A 24,027-nucleotide genomic window follows, 5' to 3' on the forward strand; every position below is an offset into this window, starting at 1 on the left:
TAGATGGGACTACGGCTAGCTGATTCCCTCTCCAGAGCCCTCTCAGTAGCCCCAGATATTTTGAGGAAGCTTCTGACATTCTCCATTACCAACTCTTTCACTTGCAGTAAGGGGAAGTAACTTGTACAGTATATGATGAATTCATTCAAGGCGGTTTCTTGTCAGCAACCCACAAGAAGAGACCAGACTAGAAGCACCTACAAGGTATGTCGCCAGCAGAGGTAAAAAAAGTAAATGAGTAACCTCAAGACATCGCAGAAGGAGACATGGATAGAATTAAAACAAAGTGACCTAGTGCAAGTAGTTTGTGACAGGCTCTAAAGGGAACTTTTCCTAACTGAACTGGTGAGAGAAGCAAAAGATGGACGTTTTTAGCTGTGCCACCTTCCCACTCTCACAAAAACCATCTAATTTTTAGTTGCTGATCTCAAAGCGCTTTACAAAGGAAGGTGAGCATCATTACACCATTGCACATGTGGGGAAACCGAGGCACAGACGGGGACGGGACTTGCCCAAAGTCAGCCAGCAAGTAAATGGCAGAATAGAGAATAGAGCCCCAGATCTGACACTCACCAGGATAAGAGAAACATGTGAACTTCCACTGTATTTATAAAAGAAAATCTTATCAGCCCGGAGGCTGATGTTTCACTGTTTTTCCATAGCTCTTGCAAAAGGAAGAAGAGGCAAAAAGAGTAAGACAGACCACTAAGAAAGGCATGTGTATGTTCATTAATACTTTGTCCTTCCATAACACCTTTCATCCAAGGACCTCAGGGAGTCACAGACATAAATGAACCCTTGCAACACTCTTGAGACATCTGCTTCCCATGTTACAGACAGAAACCACTGGGACAGGGAGAGACCTCTCCAGAGCCAGAGAGTAAGTCAGTGGCACAGCTGGGGAAAGAACCTAAAAATCTCAGCTTCTTACCTCAGCGGACTCACCAGGGCTGACTTAGCACTGACTTGGACTGGCCATCACTAGGGTTTGCCCGTGCAGGGAGAGAAGACAGGATGTTGCCAAGTGCTTTGAGTTTCTTGAACTCACAGAACTGCACTGACGATGTCTTTCAATAATAAATCACCATTCTCACCTGGCCCTTCTCTTTAGATCTAAGTGCTTTACCAAAGGCGGTCAGCCTCGGTCTCAGGGAGCTTAGTAATAGCTACGTTTCCCAGTTTGTGACGTCTTTCAGGCTGAAAGCAGTTCCCTTCCAGATGACACATGGCGGCTCCTGCATTCCTGCCGATGCCTGTGTGGTGTTACAGGAAGAAAGAGGCATTGCTACCACGGACCTGCAAAGCAGATATTTTCACATAGTTAGATGGTTCGGTCTGATAAGGCAGCGACCCACCCTATTCTTCTGTCAGTCCAGCAGAGGCTGCTTAGATTGAATACAGCCTGGACGTAGGCAAAATTAGCTTTTTTTGAACATTGAAAGCTAGAATCTTGGGCATAAACAGCTTTTAAGTTAATGTGACTTTTAAACTGTCACTGACAGAATGGGGAGGAGGTTCCAGTACCTGCTTTTACACCACATCCCTGGATTAGCCATACGTTAGCACCATCTAGTGGCTTTAACACAACACACACGCTATCAACACCTTTAGGGTGGGTCTACAGATTATTTTTCCCGCATAAGGCCTCCCTCATTACACTGCTGCTGGGGCAGCTCCTCAGACACCTGCGATGGTGGCAGCACTGGGACAGATCAGTGATAGCCTGTGTACTGCCTGGTTGTCTAACGCTGCTCAGATCAGGCCACAGAGATAAGAATGCTGGTGACCAGTCTACAACACTGCTTCCACAGCTGGTGTGGCTTTAGTCAGTCTTAGAACAGAGCTCAGAGAAGGCACGGCTTGAAATAGGGATGTCCCCATTTGGTCACATGAATTCCTCAGAGTTTCCAGTGTTAGCAGCTCATTTTCAATGGTACAGGAGGTAGCTGGAGTCCATGGTCAGTTGGAGGTAGGCACCTAACCAATAGTTTTATGAGTATCTTCAATACTGTAGTTCTTCCAACAGGCTGTTCAGCCTCCATGCTCCACAAGGTGTTACTCCAGGACTGTACTTTGCCAGACCGAGGATTCTGAAAAAACCCACAACTGACCAAAAGTTACAACAAACAAGCCAACCACCCACCCACTACAAGTTTCTCATATTTTGGTAAACTCCTTGTGAAGAATCTGCAGCCCAGAGTAAGAGCCGTATTTAAATTCACTGTGTCTAGTTTTTAGTCATGCCAGTTTCTTTAATGCATACTTTGCAGCATATTCCTGTTAAATTCAGATTAAGAAAAGGTCTGTGGTTGATGGGATAAACTGGAGGAGTTTCCAAAGAAGTTTCACATGCTGCATACTATTTTGGGAGGGTCCTACACTTTAATTTCAGACAGGAGTTAAAAAGGTGACTGACTCAAATCCTATTTTCCCAGTTTCCTGCCACGTTAACACTTCTGAATTCATTTTGTGAAGTTCTTTGAACCCTGGCAAATAGTGGACATGTCTGGCCTTTGCGTATTCTCTCTATAAATATCTGTGTAGATATGCTAGACAGGATGTCTAATATTACATTCAGTGGTATTCTTTTACGTGCAGAATGTTATATATAGGTATTTATACTGCGCTCACCATGAGGGGTTTAGAGGAATATGGGAACTAACAGGTGCTCAGTGTAGATTAGGTGTCAATCTAGTGACAGAGGTTAGGGTTGTTTGTTTAAAGCATTATCCTAGGAAAACTAAGACAGACAGATGGATCTTGCATTTTGGTCCAAACATAGGAGATTTGTGGACATTCCAATCTCGAAGAAGGGAGCTCCAAAAACCAGGGGTCAGCTCCCAAAAATGTTCTGTCAAGTCGTTGCTTTGTAAACAACAGTTCTCCTAATGGAATCAATACACTGGCATCACATCAATTGCATAACTGGATTTATAAGTAGAACCTCTGCCTATTGCTTCCTGGGATTAGTAGTCACATAGTGACGTGTTGCAAGTTTCAGGCTCAGAGACCTGTTTGACTAGAAGGATTTTGCCTGCTGAGATTTCACACTTGCTACTCTTACTGAATTGATCCAGCTGCCAAACCTGTGCAAGAATCATCCTAACACCCCATGAGAGGGGAAGGGCACCACACTGGCAAGTGTCCACAGGAGACATTTTAATGTTCAGAAAGTTGTAAACAAAAAATACACAATTTTTACGTAGGTAACATGCCAGAACCAGGTCCTACATCATTCCCCTGTACACCGGTGTTAGTTTTCTAAACAGCCCTACTTTAGATAGTGCCTAGCTCAATGCGGTCTGTAGATACTACACATAACAGATTGCAGAATACTACTCCCAAAACATTCTTCCCTATAACATTACACAAGTCTGAGATATGCAATGGAAGTTTAAAAACAAAGTGATTCCCAACCATACATCTCTGAGAGAAAGCCCTCAAAGAATTTGTTAAAGAACACTACAAGGCAAAGAATTAACTCATTTTATTTACTTTGAAATATCAGTTTTAAATTTTCAATTACAGAGTCCAGTCTAGCAATGGCAAGCTGAAAGTATATTACTATTCATTATTACACAGCCCTTTTGTGACACACTAGATTGTTTGGTTTTACAAGGCACTGCAAGAAAGCACTGAGAAAAACAGAAGCCCCAACAAATTTATAATTGTAGCTCCAATAGTCCTGATAAGCACACCTGAGAGACTTGGGGGGGAAAAGAATTTGTATCTGATCACAATTAACATAGAGGAGGAAACATGAAGTGCCCACCGTGAAAGGCTGAGTGACGCTGTAAATGCATAAACAAGAGACATCTGAACAGACAAGAGAAAATCTGACTAAATCTGACCAAGAATTCAGCCAGTCTGCTGAAGACCAGTGAACAAGTAAGAATGTGCTGTGTGCACAAATATACTTAACAGCAAGTAGTTTGCTCTGTCTCACTAGACCGGGATGGGTTTTGGGAAGATCTCAGGAGCTCAGTTCAACGCAGATCTGCTATAGAATTTACTCAAATAAAGGGGACGCTGAAAAGCAGTCAGTAGTTTCTCTCAGTTACAGGAGTCCAATCTCCCCTCTTTCCTCCGCATCCCTGTATGCAAATGGCTCATCTATCCCCATGCCCCAAGTCACTGCATTCCCAGCAAACAAAGCCCAAGAAAAGGCACTCCCTGTTTAATCAAAGTTAGACAGGCATTTTAATAAGCTGGTGCAATACAAACCATGAGCCTGTATTTACATAGCACAGGATTCAACTTAAGGGCAGTGTAGAGTTTCATTTCCCATATTTAATCCTTGTCTACAGTAAGACACCTACCTTGCATTTCATTTTGTTTTAAAATATATCTTTACATAGAATCAGTTTCCATGTTTCAATAGGGCGAGGAATTAACAATACATTTAGACAGTTCAAGAGAATCCTGTGGGGTTTTTTCCCCCTCACAGATAGTTTTGTTTCTGCTGTGGACATTGCGCAAAACTGCTGTTTATTTGTACACTACTAAGACAGACATTTACTATGTCAAGCAGCGAATACTAGTTTTGAAAGGAAAAATATATATTTCCTCACTGCAACATGTTAGTTAGGATACCGATAAATGCAACGTAACACACGCCTCTACAAGATTTGTAGTAGGGTGTGTATTTTATATATATATATATATATATATATATATATATATATGAAAATGAATGAGCGATTAGAGACATTTTATGCAAGCTTCTCTATAAAGTTTTGAAAATAAAACCAAACCCAGAATAAGCTAAATTGAATAAAGCCCTATAAAACCACCTCTCCCACCCCAGTATTTTACTGTAAACCAGCTTTCTACCCACCATAAGTGAAACAGTCAAAGGAGCTTAGAGGGAAGCTGCTCTATAGAAGCCAATTCTAGCGAGACAAATGGATTTAGAGTGATTTTGAATTCAGCTACAATACCCTTGTGACAGAGGGATTCCTAAAACTGAACCCAATATATTAATATAAACAAACATGGCTGCTACACTCCCTTCACCTCACGTTGTGCCTGGACAGCTTCAGCTGTAATGTTAAAAACACTCTTAAGGGAGCTCAATGTGTATCACAAAAATGCATGGTCAGAAACACTTATGCTACAATTTAAAACCGATTCAAAAGTCACAATGAGAGAGAATGAATCAGGCTGAGAGTTCATTCTAAGTGCCATTTCCTCTTGTACAAGAGGGTGGCACCAGTCAGATCCAGCTCTCTTTTCCACCTATCCTTTCCCCAGGTGGGGTTCCTGCGAGTCCTTCGCACTGTGAGTCCCTTGATACATTTCACAGTTATGCTTGCATGTAATGTGTCACTGAATTACATGTTCAGACAGTATGAGGCTTACTGGAGTATTAACACACTTAGGTAGATTACAATTTTTTTAAAAACTTTTCATTTAAAAAATACTGGGAGGCTGTGCTGTCTAACAGCTAGACCACAGGCCTGGAAGCTCCTGGGTTCTTATCCCAGCTGTACCACTGATGCACTGTGTGACAGCGTCCTAGGGTACTGTTTGCCAGTGACTGAGGCACAAAGAGGTTAGCACTGCGTGGAAGATCAGGCAGACCAAAAAAATACACATCACTGAAGTCGAAATGCTACATATGGTAAACAATATAGTTCCCTACTTGACTTATTATAAGCCAAGCACTTACAGTACAAATCCTAAGGAGATACAGAGAAGTTGTCATCTTATCTCAGACCCTGGCAGCAGCTTCACAGGAAGAGTGACAGTCCTCCACAATCTAATGCAACATTGCATGGGGACAAATCTCTTCCCAATGCCAGCAAGCAGGAAGTTTAAACTACAAAATAGAACATTTTATTATTCTTAGTTTACATGGCTCCCAGTGTCAAAACTGGACACCCGACAGCAGCCCCTGGGCCCCCCAGCAGCAATGAATTGCAAGCACTCAGCTGCATGAAGTGGCATTAATTTTAATTCATTCTAATTTTACTCCTTTAATTTCACGAAGTCTTATGATTTTGAACACCCTCAACTAAGTCCCCTCCTTAGAAAACTGTTCTTTCCAGCTAAATAATTCTAGTCTTTGCAGTCTCATGTCACAATGCTGCTCAATACCGCTCACCATCTTCAGTATCTCTTTCAGTCTTTCCAATTGCTACTATACTTAGGATGAGGCAGCCAATACTGGACAGCACTCCACATAAATGTGAACCACTGATGTCATTTTCCCCATATTTCATGACCCTTTTTCAAATGTACTCAAGCACAGATGGCTGCCACACCTTGGGCATTCGTCTTCACTAGTACCCCCACAATGGTTCCCAAGTCCTTTTTTTCAGAGAAGCCTTCAAGTTCAGAGTTAATCAGTACTTCTCTCCCCCCCATTTCATAATGGGCATTACCACATTTTTATTCAAGCTTAATTTCTCCTGCCACTGCAGTCACCAATGCTTGAATGAGTTTACAAGCATCTGGAGTTTCTTTAAAATCCTCCACAGTTTTTATTAACTGAAACAACTGAGTCTCATCCATAAGCTTCACCAACTCCTTACTCACTTCCTCCTCCAAGCTGTTAGCAAGTACACAAAATGACACCCTGACCAACACAAGGGAACCTCCCTCCTTCTCTCTTCTATTCCGCAAACCTGATCTCTCATTAAAACGAAACCCAACAAGCCCTTGCACCCAGTTTCTCAGCAAAGTGTTAATACAAACTGTGCTGCAGTGAATGTTACTACAACTTCACACATTTTACAAGTTGTACTAGTTATAGGTATCAATTTAAATTAACCCTGATTTTTTTGGGTTTCCACATTTACTTGCTAGTTTGAAAAATTCTGTAGCTGGCAATGGGTCTCCCAGGCAAAGTTCTATTTATTAATAAACTGAGGAGGAAGCAGACAGCAAATATTACACAAGACAGTAACTACTTAGAGTTTTTGACCATTTTTTATGGAGTAATTCCAAACAAAATATGTATATATTAGGGAACAGATATGTTACTGAGTTTACAAAAAACAGCAAAAAAACCAAAAGTATTTAATTTAGAACAGATTAAATAAAATGAGTTTAATGTCACAATTAAAAAATTTCACTATACAAAACTTCACTAATAAAATGAGACACCAACTCTTTAAAGAGGATCTCCAACTACTTATTCTCAAAACAAAAGATTATAGAATAAATTATATTTTCTAGCAAATAAAACTGATCACATGAAGCTTTACAAAAGCAGATTGTGAGGAAATGCAAACAATTAAAAAAACAGCTCAAAACAAAGCGTATTTGTGGAAATAAAAATGTTGACACTCACATTTAGGGCTCAAGTCTCAGAGTCATTAACAGACAGAACTCTCAGAAATCAGAGAAGTTTTTCCCTGAAAGAAGAATTGCAGGAAGAGACTCAAAATGAGCTTCTGAAAGAGCACCTGGCTGGGGAGACTCCACAGACTGAGCAAACTAATCCTGAATGCAGTTTTATCCTCCTGAAAGACACCTTTCTACCTTCTCCGGTCACAGACCTGGATGCTCCTCCTTTCACACTTCTATACAGTATAATCCATTACTGACCTGGAGTGGATTCCACAGACTGGAGCAAGGTACAACATCAACACTAGCAGAGGGCCCTGAGGCTGACCATCTGCAAACACCTTAAGGACTATCTGTACTCCAAGTTGCAATAGAACACTCAACAGGAAGATGTTGATAGAGAGCGCCCCAGTTAGAACTGGAAACATTTACCAAAAACATGACACAAAACTGGCCAATGATCCAGAGCCGCTAGAGGCTGCCCTTCCTGGACAGGAGAAATGTTCAGCAGACAGATGGGCCCACAGAAGCAGATATCTGCCATTCTTCTGCAGACAAGATTTAGCATCTCTGTTTAAGGGCAGCCTTGTCTGTGGCTTCTGGGAACATACTCTACAAGGAACATGTGATTGTTGCTGATCCACAAAGCCCTTTTATGAGACCATCCCATGGAGTTTCAACTCTATAGTCATCTTATCTCATTCAGCCGTGGAGCTCTGCTGCCATATTTTTCATAGCTAGGAAGCTTATTTAAGTGGAAATTAAATGGCATCAGAAATTATGTAAGTCAGCTGCTGTATTTAATGTAACATATGAATTCTTTCTTTTGAAGAGGTTCAGCAGTTAAGATGCATTTTGATGATCAGAACTGCTTACTAATTAAAGGGAAAGCTACAATTTAAGATCATTTCCTCCATTATTGGCAAAAATGAGTAAAATCACCAATATTTAAACAAAATATTAAATATAATAAATTACTAAACAGGAAATTGTGATCTTGCCTGCCTGCTGAAAGTCTGACAAAGAAGTGCTACTCTGCATTTAATGCACATGAGAGACTGCACATTCATTTCTAAGGCAAGTTCTAGCCATCAGAAAAACTATGAAGAAAACTAATCTGAAATAAATCAGAAGTCTGACTGAACATCTCCATACACAACCTTCCCGCGCAAAAGAGTTGCCTTAATACAACAGCAGAACTCTGCAACCTCTCTCATGCATTCAAATACAAGGACATTTTCTTTGCCACTAGACTGTTGGGAAGTGGCAGTAAAGTGGCAGCTCTCATTGAGAGATACGATAGTAGAATCATTCATAATTAGAGAAATTAAAACAGCAACAGATATTTATAACAGGTTTCAAATGCAGTTAAATATCTATTTTAGTAAAAGTATTAGAACTAGTCACTTCAGTTCTTATTTCACTGGCTCCCTAAAAAAACACTAGCTAGTACCAATTTAACCTTTGCTTTTGTTGTGGCATTACTTACCGTTCACTTGTCACAATTTAGAGTCGAGGTCACATACTACTAGTTCAAATGCCTCTTTGAACTTGGCTAAAATACTACACCCATCTTTCCAAATGCTGCTTTTGGAAAGTTCACAGGGCAAGCAGCACTTCAGACCTAGCCACAATGCCATGAATTAGGTCATTTCAGCAAACAGAGGACATGAGGAGGCCACCCAGAAATGCCCGTTTTAGGTGAAGTTTTAAAAGAAAAGTCTCAGTTTACACAGGGTGAGAAGGGCTTTCTTAAACTCACAGTGTTTAGCTTGGCAGAATGGGGCCAGCATGCCTTTAATTCACATTTTAGCATATTTACGTTGATAATAAACCAAGATGGTGTAACTTAATATTTAATTTAGGGCTTGTCTACATAGCACAGCAAAGCACTCGAGGGGTGTGATTTGTAAAGCGCTCTCTAACGTGCTGTGCATGAGTTGAGTGTGGAAGCAGGCCTTTGTCAATGCGAACTAGGTACCTTTCAGAGCACACTAGCAGGATCTTCAAGTGCCAGCTGGAGCACAACCCCTAGAGCACTTTGCCACATCGTGCAGACAAGTCCTTAAATGTTACTCTTCCTCCAATCCCTAAAGAGAATAAACATTTACAATAAAAAAGAGAAAGAGTATTGGGGGTTTTTAAGGTACAGGGGTAGGGTAAGCGCTAGCACTGAGGTTCTGGGGAAAGAGACCACCTGTGGAAACAGTGGTCACTAGCAAAGCTTTTCCAACCGCTTTAAGTTTGTCTCATACACATATGGAACAGTGTGTTTCGTAAAGGAGGTATGTGGCTGGGCTGCACAAGGAAGGCGCTATGAAGAGCGCAATAAAAAATCTGGAAATATTTGGTGCATGTTGTGTGTCTCCCACATACAAAAAGTCAGCCCCTCTTTGCACCTCAAAGCGCTCACCAACAAACAAGAGAAACCAAAACCATGCACCCCTACTGTTTGCAGCACTATTAGAGTCATAACAGGAGTCCACACTAATGCACTGGGGTTTTGGGACTGGCAAAACAGATTCAGTGCCCCTATAAAACAATTATAAATGACTCCCCCTCCCAAATAAGAATGGTTTAAGTCCCAAGATAAGCCCAAAGTCTTCTAAGCCAACTGCTTCTAGCTATAATTTTACATTAAAACCTATCAATTTTTTTTTAAATCAGCGAATCTTTTAAACTAAGGACTACTAATCAGAAGGTGGTATTATCAATTCCCTGCACACAAACTCGGATTCCAGGTGTAAACCCTTCCATCTGCACTGATTTAGACTGCTGAATAGCTGTCACTTGATTTACAGATATCCTCTGTAGAAAACACAGCGCACATTTTTCAGCCACTTTAGGAAATAAGTAGTTGCCGGTGGTTTAAAGGAAAGACTTCATATCCTTTCTTGCTTAAGATGAAATTCTCACAGGAAGAAAAGAATGTCACAGAATTGCTGGAAGTGGAATTAACTTTCACTCTCAAGTCTCTGATTCATGTTCTGTACATTTCAGACAGACTGCTTCCCCAGTACTTAGTAATAGGGAATATTTTGGAAGTGCAATAGTGGTAGGACTTTTGCCCAGCTTCAGTGTTCATGGCGACAATTGATTTTGCCTTCAGAATGCTCCAAAACATCAAGCATTTCTTCTATGATAGCTTGTAGTGCCCGACCCAGCTGTTCTGCAGTATATGGTTTTCCCAGTGGAGGCACATGAACAAACGCAGACCTGCCATGGCTCTGGTATAAGGAAGTATAGTAAGTGAAATCACAGAGGTATCTGTAATTTAAAAAAGTTTATTTAGTGATAAGCAACAAGTACTGTGAGCAAAATGATATGAATAAAATTGAGCGTGGGAGGCCCAGGACTAATGGCCTTTGCATAGTTAGAATTGGAAAGCTATTACAGAAGAGAAAAGAATGGCTAAATTCATCCTGTATGGGCTTCAGTTATTGTCTTCACAGCAGCCAAACAGGTTTCAGAGGCTCTCATGTCATTCCCATGCCAGCTGTTCTAATGCACCAAAGAACTTCTCCCCAGAGAGCAAAACACCACTTTTGTAGCTGCTTTACCTGATATAGAGTAGATCACCTTTATTACAATGTCACACAAGTGCACCACACAAAACCCAGTGTGAAGTACAAAAGGCCGCACAGAGTGGGTCAGAATGCTACCAAGCACACACATGTAAATAAGTCGAAAGGCAGTGGAGAGTCAGGCCCAAGAGGCACAGCTGGTTGCTAACCTTCAATGTAACACCTTTAGATCTGGTGTCAAATGTTAAGTAATAATTTAATAGAAAGGGTTAAAGCATTCCTCTCCTCTCCAGGCAATCTGTTTCTAAGTACTTCTGGGTTTCAGCATTCTGTTTTAGACAACTGATGGATATGAGCAAAATTAGCATGTTTCTAATTAAGGAAGACAAGTGCCTGCGAGCGCTTCAGTTTTCAATGTATTTATTGTCCTGACACCCCTGGGAGGCAGGGCAGGGGTGTTATCCCAACTGGATAGATGGTGAACTGAGGCACAGAGATGCTAAGAGACTTGCCTAAGGTCACATGGGAAGTCTGTGGTAGAAGAGGAAACTGAATTCCAGACTAGGGCCCTAAACTCCTTTGATATAATTTTAAACTATGGGGGAAAAACATGCAGGCATTGAAGAGTTTATAGGTTTGCTTTCTGCAAGGAAAGCTGACATGGAGAATATCAAAATGCAGATAACGATACATCTGCAGATATTTAAGAAAATCATTTAAAACGAATATTTCAGAAGTTCTCCGAATACACTTTGATAAAATGAAGTAGTTATTTTTGCTATTCTGGGAAACAGTCATGACAATGTTTAACAGTAAAACAAAACCACATGATAGCTGTTTCTGCTGCAGCCAGATTGCATTTTGGGTTTAACCTAGTTTCAGAAACTACTCCCACAATAAGAACACTATCTGACAGTTTTCTAAATGGACTTCCAGGAAATGCAAGGTAAGCACCCCCAAAACATTCCACATACATAAAAAAAGCAAGTGGTAAGGGCCTTTGGTTGCATGCAACACATCTGCATGCATGCAAATATTTTAATGGGTCTCATTTCCAAGCAGGGCTTTGGGTTGTGTGTGATACTTTTCTGGCATAAACCTAGGGATGGCAAGAACTGTTGCAAGATCTCCAGATAAACATTCTTGTGAGTTTCTTTTTCACCCAGCAGCATTAATGCAACAATAGAAAATGAGTCCAATTAAATGTTCCAGACAAAAAGAGTTAAAATGGAGTCAAGGTTAAGAGTATATATCCATATTTTACATCAAATTACAGTGCTGCTTCAATTATAAGCCTAGGAAATTCACTGTTAAGGTTAAAACCTAAAATCCAGACACATTCCAATATGGAAATACAGTTAGGGCATCTGAACAACCTTACCTCTGTCCTCCAGTGACACCATGTAATAACCACAGGACAACAAGTATGACATTTTCTCTTTGTAGTCCCAGATTAAATTCAATTAATTTTAAAACACAAAATGAGCATTTATTTCCTTGCCCCCATTCACCGTGGGATGGGATGGAAGTGTTGACTCCATTAAAAGTGAGAAGCCCATGAACTCAACCATCCCATTAGTTAAGCATGAAAGCAGCATACACAGCAGCATGAATGGGTTTCCCCACTGATCGCTATGAACTCATACCTGCCAGCATCCTTGGATATAGTAACTGTGACATCAAGGCCCAACGTTGAGACTCTCTTGCAAACTGCATCCATATCAATAATTGAATCAATGCATTCCGGACCACCCTCTACACAACACTGAGAGCCGGGGCAGAAACGGCAGTTGTCCAAGCCTTTGTATCCTACATTATGCCCACATTTCTCCAGTGTCACAGTTGTAGCCATACCTGATACACCCACATGAACCACCAACTGCAAAAGAAAAAACACGAATTAGCGCTAGCTAAAATGTGGGGGTTGGAAGGGAAGACAATAACCCAGTAGGTATTCTAATGCTATGTTGATGGAGGCCACATTAAAGCCTGGAGAGCTAGTTCATAAGCCAAAGAAGTCTTGAGTCCAATGTGAAACGATTCTACTTGTGTCTGTCTAGCGTCTACTGAGAGTTATCTCACGCAAGGCAAAATGAAGGTTGACATGAGTGGCAGAATCTGCTTGGGAGAAGCTCACTACCGGAAGAGCCAAGGTGGCACACAGTACTGTGGTGCCTAGACGGCACTTTTCAATGCCTGCCCACATCAAGCACCACTGCTAGCCACGCTCACTATTCTGAGATGCAGAATTCTCTAAATAGAAGTGATTCTATGGAAACATGGACTATCCACAGGCCACTGTATCAACTTCATAAATGTTCTATGTGTCTTGATGGGCTGCCTAGTGATGGTAATCCTGGCTAAATGGGTAAGATATAGGAGGTTTCCTGAAGCAACTAAAGTAGGGGGAAGGGGGTAACTAGTGCAAATCCCCAATGTGAATCAATGCAGATGGTAACGCTTTTGGCATTTCATCCCCCTGCGAAATAGCACTCTGACTGCTTTGAGTTGGTTCAGGGGCCTTAACAGACAAAGGACTTGGAACTGTGCAAGATGTCAGCGCTGGCCTGGGGAGAGGGTCACAGACACTATTTGAGAACTGACAGGCATGAAAGTACGTCCAACAGAATCAGGTCCAGGGGGAGACCTGAAGTATTCAAGACGCTACTATGCCTTCCATGTCAAGGATGGGTGATACCCTGCTAAGTCAGGCATGCATGTCACTGTTTGTTTTTAAGGTGTGTTTTCTCTAAAATGCTCTTGTTCTGAACAAGCAGTACTCAGCTTTACGCAAGCTAGCTAGTCACGGGACAACCCTGCCATTGCCATTACGAGAATCGAATCCGTGAATTGCAAGGAACTTCAGCCCACTGCCCCAGCCTCGAGAGGGAAGATCCCACCCTGAGAACAGTGATGGTTAGAGGGCTGAGAGCGAAGCGAGCTGCCCTCAAGGAGGCCATGTAGACACCAGTGGCGCAGGAGACTCAGAAACGGACACTACTAACCAAGGCTCTGTCTGTTTTGAGTTGTAGAACTGTCCAAATCCACAAGTTGCTGTTAAAACAAGATCTGGCAAATAATCAACATTTTAACAAATATACATCAGAAGTTTGACTCTGCATGAGGAACATCAGCCCATGCTTGTAAGGATCTGTCAGTTTACTGTTATCTGTTCCATCTTGCTTTGCATTTTACTCACTCACTTGTGGACTGTGTTTTTTCCACAATGCAGGAATTAGTCTTTGCACTGTTTGGTATTCAACTGGGATTTCATATACATACAGATCCACACCATCTCCCAGGCCCAGCTTCTCCAGCTCCTAAGAACAGAACAAAAATAAAAATCTCAAGATATCAGACATCTATGTTGGAAAGTCTATTGCTGGGTTGGCCTCTGAGCCTGCTTTATGCTGTCCAGCAGGAGACAGCTCAGACTGGCTTCCTTTTCCCTGGACAGATGGGGGCTGGAAACCTCATGATGGTTCTCCTCTCAAGTTAAAGAGAGACAAAAGGAGTGACATTACTAGTCCTCCTCTGCTGGCCATTTGTAGAAATGAACTGGCATTCCAGAGCAAGTGTTGCATCTGTTCTGAGGAGAGGCGCTCTTTCAGACATGTTAGCTGGGTGGGGGGAAGCAATCATAACTGGGCTCAGGAACAGTGAGAAAAGCTTATTTTCCCATCCGTAATATTAAACATCCATGGACAGGACCATTTATAATAAATACTCTGACTCCTGCAGAAAGTGAAATTCCTTAGTTAAATTTGCAGAGGTTGCAGACAGTGCCTCACATCAAAAACATGTCTGAGACTTTTTTTTAGCTATATTATTTGCAGGAACATGTAATGACATCTTGCTTTTTTTAAAGTGATTTGTGTTATGCATGGAAAGTACCACAGACAATTCAAATCACAGAAAAAAATCTTTCTGGTCACTCTAGATTGGAAGAAGGAATATGCAAGTTTTCATGCTTGCCCGTATGTAAGAAGGTCAGCAACTCTCATCTGTAACTAAAGAACACCAGCCAGATTACCTTTGTTTTGTCATCTTTACAGGGAATTACAAAACTCCGCATATGGAAACTGAAGCAGCATCAGCACAGACCACTCAATATATTTGTGGGTTTTACTTTCACTTTGCCAGGATAAAAAATACAGCCTTAAACTCTAAAATGGAAAAGAAATTTCCTTCGATGGCTCTACCTATACCACTCAGCCTGTTTGTACTTGATTTTGCAACAGCAGCTTTTAATTTCTGATTCTAAGACTGCAATAAATCATTTCCTCCTCTAAAAATATTGGCTGAGAGAGTCCCCTGTGAATATTTTAAGTATTTGGACACTGAACTGAATTTCAGCTGAACAAACATCCAGCAAAAGTTATAGAATTTCTTCCTACACAAAAGTGAAAGTGGCAGTTCTGCAGCATGCTTAACATTAGCTAAAATGACGCTGTGTTAAAGTATAGAACGTTCAGTTAACGAAATGATAGGTAGCTAGGAAATATACCCTGCTGCATTGGGAAGCTGTGTCTCGAGCCATTGGATCAAGGCAAACAGAAAACTTACAGCACTGGGGCTAAATGCTACAGGAACTAGTTTCCCACGTAACTCGATTAAATATTATATTGTACAAGTGAGAATCTGGTCACGTTGTGTAGTAGGATTAGACGGCATAAGTCCCTATGCAATAAGACCGATATATACCTTTCAGGAGCACTGAAGAATAAAACCTTGAAGGAGCAAAAAACCATGGAAGTGTTTGAGCCACACACTGTAATTCAACACTTGACAGAAACAATTATTGTTTACGTTAGGATTTCAGGTATGTATCCTTCCCGCATTTGACTAAAAGAACTGTCAAATACACATTCCATAACAGCCTAAGCAATCAGAACACATACTACCAGTATTAGCGTGCATCACATTTCCACCATCCCTCACCCTACCTTCCATAAGCATGAGGGCTCCATACAGTTGTTGTTCCCCCATCCCCCCCCCCCCATTCAACCAGTAGGTACAACCATTAGTGTTACTTCAGCGCAAACAGATGAGATGTATGTCCATCCTCTTGGTATGTCTGACTCCTGCATATGTATCTATAGGACCACTTATCTAGTAATTACTTATCAAGTAATGCTTTGCTTGTACTGCTACAGCATCTTTCACTCAAGGATCCCAGAGCTTCACCAAGAGTTAATTCAGACTCACAAACCCACCCACACATGGAAGGAAGTAATGTCCCCATTTGAGAGACTAGGAAACTCATGCAGAGATACACAACCTTGAGCAATTCACTTCGCATGCTAGTGGCAGAGCTGGGAGTAGACTCCAGATCACTCAGTGAGTAGCACCATTTTAAAAAACAAAGCCATCCTCCTCTTTTGATCATCATCTGGGTATTTAGTGGCTTTCAATGATGTCCTGTTTTTCGAGATTGTTTGGGACAATACAGAATCCATAAAAACAGATATCCTGATTGCACTAACACTTTACTAACCCTTTTCACTTTAACAGGGATTTTTTCAGAGGGCTCTGCTGTTTCAATATATTTTGCTTTGATAGATTAATAAAATATTAGGATGAGTGTTAAGTGCATTTATTTTATCACTTAGTACACTGCAAATCTATGCCTTTTGACATGTTTATTCTTTTTATAAACATCACTATTTGCACAGCTTCTGGCTTGTTGCACTGAATTTTGCTGAAGACAGCAAAGATTTGCTGAAGACAGCTACACAATATGGTTTGTCTTGTGGGACCTATATATATTTTAAACAGAATCAGCTGATGGTAGAGCTTGGAGACTAAGTTGGCCAGGAGTTACAGTGAACAGCCCTTTACTCATAAGTTAAGATGTTCAAAAGCACTCTAACCCCTGATGGTTATTTAACTATTTTTGAAATGCAAAGGTAGAATGTGACTTCACTGACTACAGTTCTTGTGTTCCCTTCACACTGTATCAAAGTTGGGTGTTTTGAGTTGTGTGTGAAAGGTATTGGAGTTCAGTGAATAAAAGTGGTTGCTTTGTGCTTATCTGCACACAGTCAGTTCATTTGTGTAGTGCAATTCAAAAAGGAGATAGAACTTACTGAAATGTGTTAAAAAATAAAGCTTTCCATCTGCTGGCTATGGGATTAGTCTTGGGAGAGACCAGAAGGGTATATTCCATACTTCCGTAGGATCTGTAGGTTTACTATAAATCAATTAATTTATCTTAGCACAAACCTATATAGAATCAGCATTGTTAATGAATTGGACAGCTGGCTAGAGTCCCATTTTCTGAATTTAGAGTATCTGGATTACAATTTTAGTCAAGATTAAGGGCCCAGAATATAAATATGTATGCAGTCATAGAATTGTACAGAATTTATACCTTCTGTGCAGTAAAATAAAGTGACTGCCTACTTTTTTATATTTGAAACTCTTACTGTCATCTGCAAATTGAAATAAATATTCTAAAATAAAATAAGACATTAGCTGCAACTGAATAACTTAAAAATTCAATCTTTATTTATTCAAATGCAGGACTTGACTTTCTGCTGTAGTCAAAACTTTTTCTGTTCTATGACAATCTTAATCAGACAAACAGAAGCCAGACACCAGACTAACTAATTTCAGAGAACAGACACACTAACCTTCCCAAACGCCAACAGCCAGGGGAAAAAAATTTGTTTTGAGTACCACACTACTTGGTTTGAAGCACAAACACATTAAACCTGTGATTTATTGTTTAAAGGAAGACAGCAACTCCGTGTACTCCAAGAGCAGCTTAGTACATGGAGGCTTTAATAGTTTGGGAGAAAGTAATGTTGCACTATAATTTATGGCTACCTTTTGCAACATCCTAGTAACAACAACTGATTCTTCAAAGCAGTGCCTCTGCACTGAATTCTTTATTCATGCATTATTAAGATACCAGTGTTAAAATCTGTATGTAAGCGCACAGCGACACTGCCTCCTCACATGCTTAGTGAACTACAAAAGGAAGAAAGGGGCTGACTTTGGTTGATTTAACATTAAGGCTTAGCAATACAGCCATGATCATTTACCTCTGGGTATTATGAGAGTTGGAAACACAGATAGCCAGGCTAGCTACATGGTGAAGTGTAACAACTGCTCCATGACGAGGCCTCCGAGGCGCTACAGTAATACAAATAAATAATAGTTTGATCAGATACAGACATTCATGGAGTTGAAGATCACTGGCTTGGCACACAACACTCCAAAGGGCTGTGGGGATCTATTACACATTTTGCATGTTACCGCTTACGCCTTCCTGTGTACACAATTGGTTAAATTAGAGATCCTCGCTGACTGAAGACAAATAGCGGGAGCTCTATCGGTACTAAAACCACCTCAAAGTATTGAGCAGAGAATTGGGGCTCTAGTCTGTTCTTAATTACTTGCAAAGTAATATATAGAAGTGGCTCTACGCAAAAGATACAGGATGTTAGAAGTCTGGGGCAGGGAAGGAAATGAAGTTAGTATCCATCATAGTAAGCTTGTCAGATACACAAGAGCTGGTTGTGCATATCTAAGAAAACACAACTAGCCCCAAATATCAAGTTACTTTTTTCTAACTATTACTTGAAAACCTTGGAGTAGTTGAGTGTGCAAGTTCACTTGGCCCCAAGCTTCTCTTTGTCTCATGATTTGCACTTACTCTGCAGGTCACCACTGGCTTTGCTGACCCAGCAGCATCACAGGGTCTGAACTGTTCTTGAACAGCCTCACCAGTTTATGAGAGACAAACAGGCTTTTCTTCAGCCCCAGGCTGATAGGTCATCTCTCCACTTGCTTCTTCTTTCGAATGTATACGTGGCCGGGGGAGGGACAGGGGAAGAGTCCCAGTTTGCCTTAGTGTCTTTTCTCCAGTACTTCAACAGAGCATGGGATATTGAACCTGCCACTTTTCCATTGTAGTTCTGTGTGGCTTTTTGTTTTCATTAAGGCACATCAATGAGCTCTGTTCTCTTCATCTTGGCAACTGGTTCCTTTGGAAGCCTTTGTCCCATTTCCAGAGCGTTCAGTGGCACCCAAAGCAAGGGCTAGGAAGGCAGAAGTGGCAGCATCAGCATGAATTCAGTAAATTATTCTGAAGCCATTCTACTTGCATCAATTCCAGCAGCTGCTATGTATTAACCGATTAAGCCCTAGAAGAGGCGTTTTTCTGTTTGCTGCCATGAGGAGGGGGCATTGAGCATTAACACTGGCACTATTCATTACCTGAATCTAAAAGACAGATATGGGGGTCTGGAAGAAATCCTTGTATCTGAAATCTGTATTGGTTTCCAGGCCACCCAATATTTCAGTAAAGGGTGGAATGTATGGGGTAATACAAGGTGTCAATGTGCACCCCAAAAGTTGCACTTGTTTGGTAACAAAGAATGTGCAGCCGACATGACTGTAGTTGAAGACACGATCAAGTCAAAGTTAGGAGAGGTTTCCCAAAGGGATTCATAAGGGTAGAAAATAAAAGTGTGCTCGGGCCAGTTTCTTTTAAACCTTTGGGGGAAACTCTGCAAGTATCACTAGAGCAGGGGTGTCACGCGGCCTGTGGGGTTAATTTTTGTGGCCTACGCACTCTAAGCGCCGCCAGCCCAAGCACTCCCAGCCCCTGGAGTATTGAGCGGGTATGGAAAGCGAGTAAGTGAAAGCTGTGCCATTGTGTTGCCCCTCTAATAGTATGTATTTTTTTTACATTGCGACCCACCAAGTGAACAATTTTGTTTTAAATGGCCCTTGTGGCCAGATAACTGACACCCCTAAGCTAGAGCCCTGGCCAGAGGCTCCTTCTAGATTAATTAGGGAAGAGGGAGGACATATGCTTCAAACAAAGAAGAACAGAAAACAGTATTGTTTCAATACTACTTGTACTGAAAATTCTCTCCAAATCCAGTATAAGGTTTTGCCTGTTTTCTTGCTCTCAAAGTTGTATGATTAGTTTTGTCTATTCCTTTATAATGGAAAAACAACAAGAGATCTGTGGCACTTTAAAGACTAACAAATTTAATATTTGCAGACATAAGCTTTCGAGAGACTTCAGCTCTCTTCTTCAGATGCAGTAATACAGAAAATAGGTAATACAGAGGCATCTTATATATATCCAGGTGCATTGAGAACAATGGGGGAGGTGGAGTCCGGTACTTAAGACCTAATGAGGACCATTGAGTAGGAGGTGAGAATGGGTGAGCAAAGTAATTTACCTTTGGTAGTGAGATAGCCACTCCAAGTCTCTGTTTAAACCCAGTTTGAATGTGTCAAGTTTGCAGATCATTTCTAACTCAGCAGTTTCTCTTTGAAGTCTGTTTTTGGAGTTTTTTTTGGAGAAGTACAGCAACTTTCAGGTCAGAGACAGAATGCCCTGGGGAATTAAAGTGTTCTCCCACTGGTTTATGGATGTCGTTATTTTTTATGTCTGATTTGTGTCCATTTATCCTTGTGCGTAGTGATAGTCCAGTTTGGCCAATGTACATGGCAGAGGGGCATTGCTGGCACATGATGGCATATATAACATTAGTGGATATGCAGGTGAATGAGCCCCTTATGGTGTGATTGATGTGGTTAGGACCAGTGATGATGTCATTAGAGATGATGTGTGAGCACAGCTGACAACGAGGTTTGTTGCAGGGATAGGTTCCTGGGTATGATTTTTTGTAGGGTGGATGGTTGTGGTGAGTATTTGCTTCAGGTTGGGGGGCTGTCTGTAATGGAAAACGTTCATAGCTTAGCTAAATAATGCAGTATCTCCATCTAGCTAGTTTACTTTATGGTCGATTTCCACACATACCAGTTTGGCCTCTTTTCTTTGTTCTTCTGCTGTCACCTCCATTTTTATGTATCCAGTCTGACCTGCAAGATTTCAGTCAGGTGCTTGCTCATACAGCACCTTGGACTTTAACAGTCTAGCCTGGCTTGTCAGAAGGGAAACCCTCATTTCCAGAGCCCTCAAACCCCAAAAAGCCTGAGGGTTGTAGGGAAGGACATACGCACGTGATCTGAAGCCTCTGAAAAAAGGAAGAGATTTACTTAAGCAAAGCTCAAAAGCTGAGCACCAAACCTATACTGTACGTTTTGTTTTGGAGCCTCACAACAGATACACTGCGCAACATTTTCAGAAGTTGCTAAGTGTCGTAGGAACTCTACTGACTTTCAGTAGGACTTAGGCTGTATCTTCATTTGGAAAAGCCATCTGTGCTCAGAACTCAAGTTAGCTATCTCAAGGTAAAATCCTAGCGCAGACAAGATAGTTTGTAGTTTGTATGAGTTAGCCTTCAACTCATGTCAGAACTACAAACTGCCTTGTTTGCACCAGGATTTATCTAGTTAACTAGAGTTAAGAACACACATCTTTCATAATGAAGACAAAGGCTGTCAGCATAACCAACTTTAGCCTTAGATCCTTGTTCCCCCTGGAAAATAAGATAAGTGTATTTTTCTTTTGGAACACACCATTGTAAGAAGCGAGATACCTGGTACCACATCGATTTTTATTGCTGATCCTGCATTTTTCTTGGAAATATCACTCCCTCCTAGGTCTTCAGATTTTCATAAGTTTATACACAGCTATAACTTCTATTCCTCTGCTTTTCTGCAGATGTGTATCAGAGAGTGCAATTCTACTCTTGCCAGGAGCTTATACTGCTAAATCCCATTAGTGTCAAAGGAAAAGGAGTTACATGTGCATGTCAAGAAAATAACTTTCAGCTGACATACAGATCCAAGAGCTATTCTTTGAATTGTTTTCAAGAGTCCACACAGCTCTTCTTGCAACACCAACATGTTCTCAACTGATGGGTTACACATTTAAGGATTACTATAGAAGAACCTCTTCAGCAGTTTCACTCTCCAAATCAATTTTCTTTCTTTTCCTGTTTTAGGTCCTGATACTGCAATCAGCAAAGAGGGCAGACCCATGTGGAGGTTCCAGGCTTTATTCTGTAGGGTGCTTTTAAAAAAAAAAAAAAAAAAAAAATCTCTTTTGCTTCCCAATTATAGTTGCAAACTTTTCAGTTTATGAATTGTGCACCTTTAAAAACAATTGTTTTTCTAAATACATTGCACTCACATTTGTGTCACATTTTGGGCTAGGTCTAAGATATGCTTCAAAATCAGACTGCTGGTCAATATCAATTTTGTGTGCCTAATTTGACATTCCTTAAATGGGCCAAAGGGCAAATGGTCCAGGTATCTGGGAATTAGGCCCTTTTAGATTATGCCTCTGGTGGGCAGCCAAAAATTGTTAATTGCTTTTTAAAATCCTGGCCATTTGCAGAATGCCCCTACCTTTCAGTTATTTAAAAAAATTAAGATCATCCACTGACTGAATGGTGTCTATTTGAGGAGTTAGTCTCAGACAAACAAAGTTAAAGCATTGGGGCTACAGTGTGTTTCAACGGAATCTCTAACACCCAAACCAATACTACTTTAAAAAAGTAACCTTTTAAAAAACCCAAACATTAGTATCCCTGGAAACAAACAGTTAATTTACAAAGTCCACTCAAACTCAGCTTTGCCCCTAAAATTTGCAAAAAATATACACAAAGGTCAAGATAAGAAGTTACTATGAGGTTATGAAATCCCATTTCCAATAATTCCTGGTAATGTCGCTTAAGCTTTGAACATATTTTTACAAGTTTTAGGGGGCAAAGCTGCGTTTGAAAAAGCTGTATAAACTGGGCCAGGTCAAGTGAATGAAGGATTCTATGGTAGCAAGGAGCAGGCTTGATACCTTAACTCTGTACTTCTACACTTTTAAAAACCCCAACACTAAAATGTCTGGATTTTATTTTTCGGTATAGACAGCAGTATTGTTTGCGTCTTCGCTGTACACTTTAACATAGGTTTTGAGTGAGCACTTCAGTGTAGGAAGTTCCCAGCAGGGAAGCACTACTCTGACAGATCTCATGAAGCCTGAAACTCTACTTGGACTTTTTAGGCCAAGCCATTTTGGAGATGTGAGCTATAAAACCTTAGGAAAGTTTTTAATGCTCCTTAACTTTATAACTTCTTTTCTGAGCATTACCAAACATGCCAGAAAAATTCTAACGAGGGATGAGGTAAAGCATGTAAAATTTCAAGAAAATTGGGTTTTTTGGGGGAAACCTGGGTGGAGAAATCATTTGAAACACTGGGCCAATAATAGGAAGCAAGCTTCAATGTTAACTATGAAGCAACAGCAGCACAGCAGTATTTCCCCTATATTGTAACCTGACTGTCAACATTTAACTCCATCTTTGTTTCCCTCTAATTATCAGCGTTGTCGCTTCCTTTATTGGTGTTCTGAGCACATGAAGAAAATTCATGCTTGTATGGATGAACAGACGCGCACAACACCCCTCCAACAAGATCACTAACAGAGCCAGAGAAGATCGGAGTTAGACCTGCTGGTCCATGAAGGTCTGAGCAACAACAGTGATAAATCACTTGCTGTAGCTCTGGGGGCAAGTCTGATATGAGAGGTTTGCTGTATTGATCGGCCTCTGAAGCAAGCAGACGTTCGTTACTAGAGACAGATTCTAAGTGATGTTTCATCACATCTTCTTTACACTAATCGACTGACAAAATTGTAGGTATTTTACTTGCTGCATCAATGAAATAAGTCGTCACATAATATTAAAGTAATACTGAAATAAGTCAGTCTTCTATCAGCACCACTGAAGGTTAATATCCAGGAATTCTCTCTATCACAACTCCTTAGCGTATGGAAAGAAACTAGAAGTTGAATGTCTACAGTTATGAGATGTGCACATACGGCACCTCTCACACAATCCCACATGTTGGACTGAATGCTCCAGGCTGCAACTTTCATCTGGAAGCATTTAAAGGGCAACTTCTATGCTCTCTATCAGCATTTACATCAAATGGAGTTTTACAAATTCACAACTAACAACATTTTACCAAACTGCGCGCGCGCGCACGCACACACACACACTTTTCTATTCAATAATAAAAATGTCCTTTTGCTGCCAGACAACTTATTATCTACAGCCTTGTATACCTGACAAATATAGAAAAAAAGAACATGTTTGACCCATTCCCTGACCCCTCAACAATGGACTTCTTTGTGAGCCTTTAATATCCTTATCAGGTCTGTCTAGACACCCTGACAGCAATTGTCCCTAGTACTGTCAAAATGCACTCTGACCCTTCTTCTCATCCTCCAGCTCAGCTAGAAACACTTCAGTGGGATGGACCCAGGAGCCAATTA

General features: G+C 40.9%; 1 protein-coding gene across 6 annotated transcripts in view; it reads right to left on the reverse strand.

Moving 5' to 3' along the window:
- Window positions 1-591: 591 nt before the first annotated feature.
- PGPEP1 (pyroglutamyl-peptidase I) overlaps window positions 592-24,027 on the reverse strand; it is a 29,237-nt gene continuing 5,801 nt past the window's right edge. Inside the window, exons 3-8 of one of the 6 annotated variants that reach the window (XM_067560884.1) lie at window positions 21,270-21,765; window positions 20,608-20,824; window positions 17,867-17,957; window positions 14,021-14,137; window positions 12,464-12,696; window positions 3,473-10,560 (exon numbers count right to left, since the gene is read on the reverse strand). In XM_067560884.1, coding sequence (XP_067416985.1) covers window positions 10,368-10,560; window positions 12,464-12,669 — 399 coding nt within the window. In that variant the 5' untranslated portion in view covers window positions 12,670-12,696; window positions 14,021-14,137; window positions 17,867-17,957; window positions 20,608-20,824; window positions 21,270-21,765 and the 3' untranslated portion in view covers window positions 3,473-10,367. Of the gene's footprint in view, window positions 1,297-3,472; window positions 10,561-12,463; window positions 12,697-14,016; window positions 14,138-17,866; window positions 17,958-20,607; window positions 20,825-21,269; window positions 21,766-24,027 lie in introns of those variants that run through there. The other 5 variants (XM_067560889.1, XR_010922114.1, XM_067560900.1 and 2 more) reach the window with 5 other exon arrangements.

Source organism: Emydura macquarii, unplaced genomic scaffold, assembly GCF_026122565.2.
Source record: "Emydura macquarii macquarii isolate MOO-44397 ecotype Brisbane River unplaced genomic scaffold, CSIRO-AGI_Emac_v2 contig_306, whole genome shotgun sequence".
Classification (NCBI taxonomy): domain Eukaryota; kingdom Metazoa; phylum Chordata; order Testudines; family Chelidae; genus Emydura; species Emydura macquarii.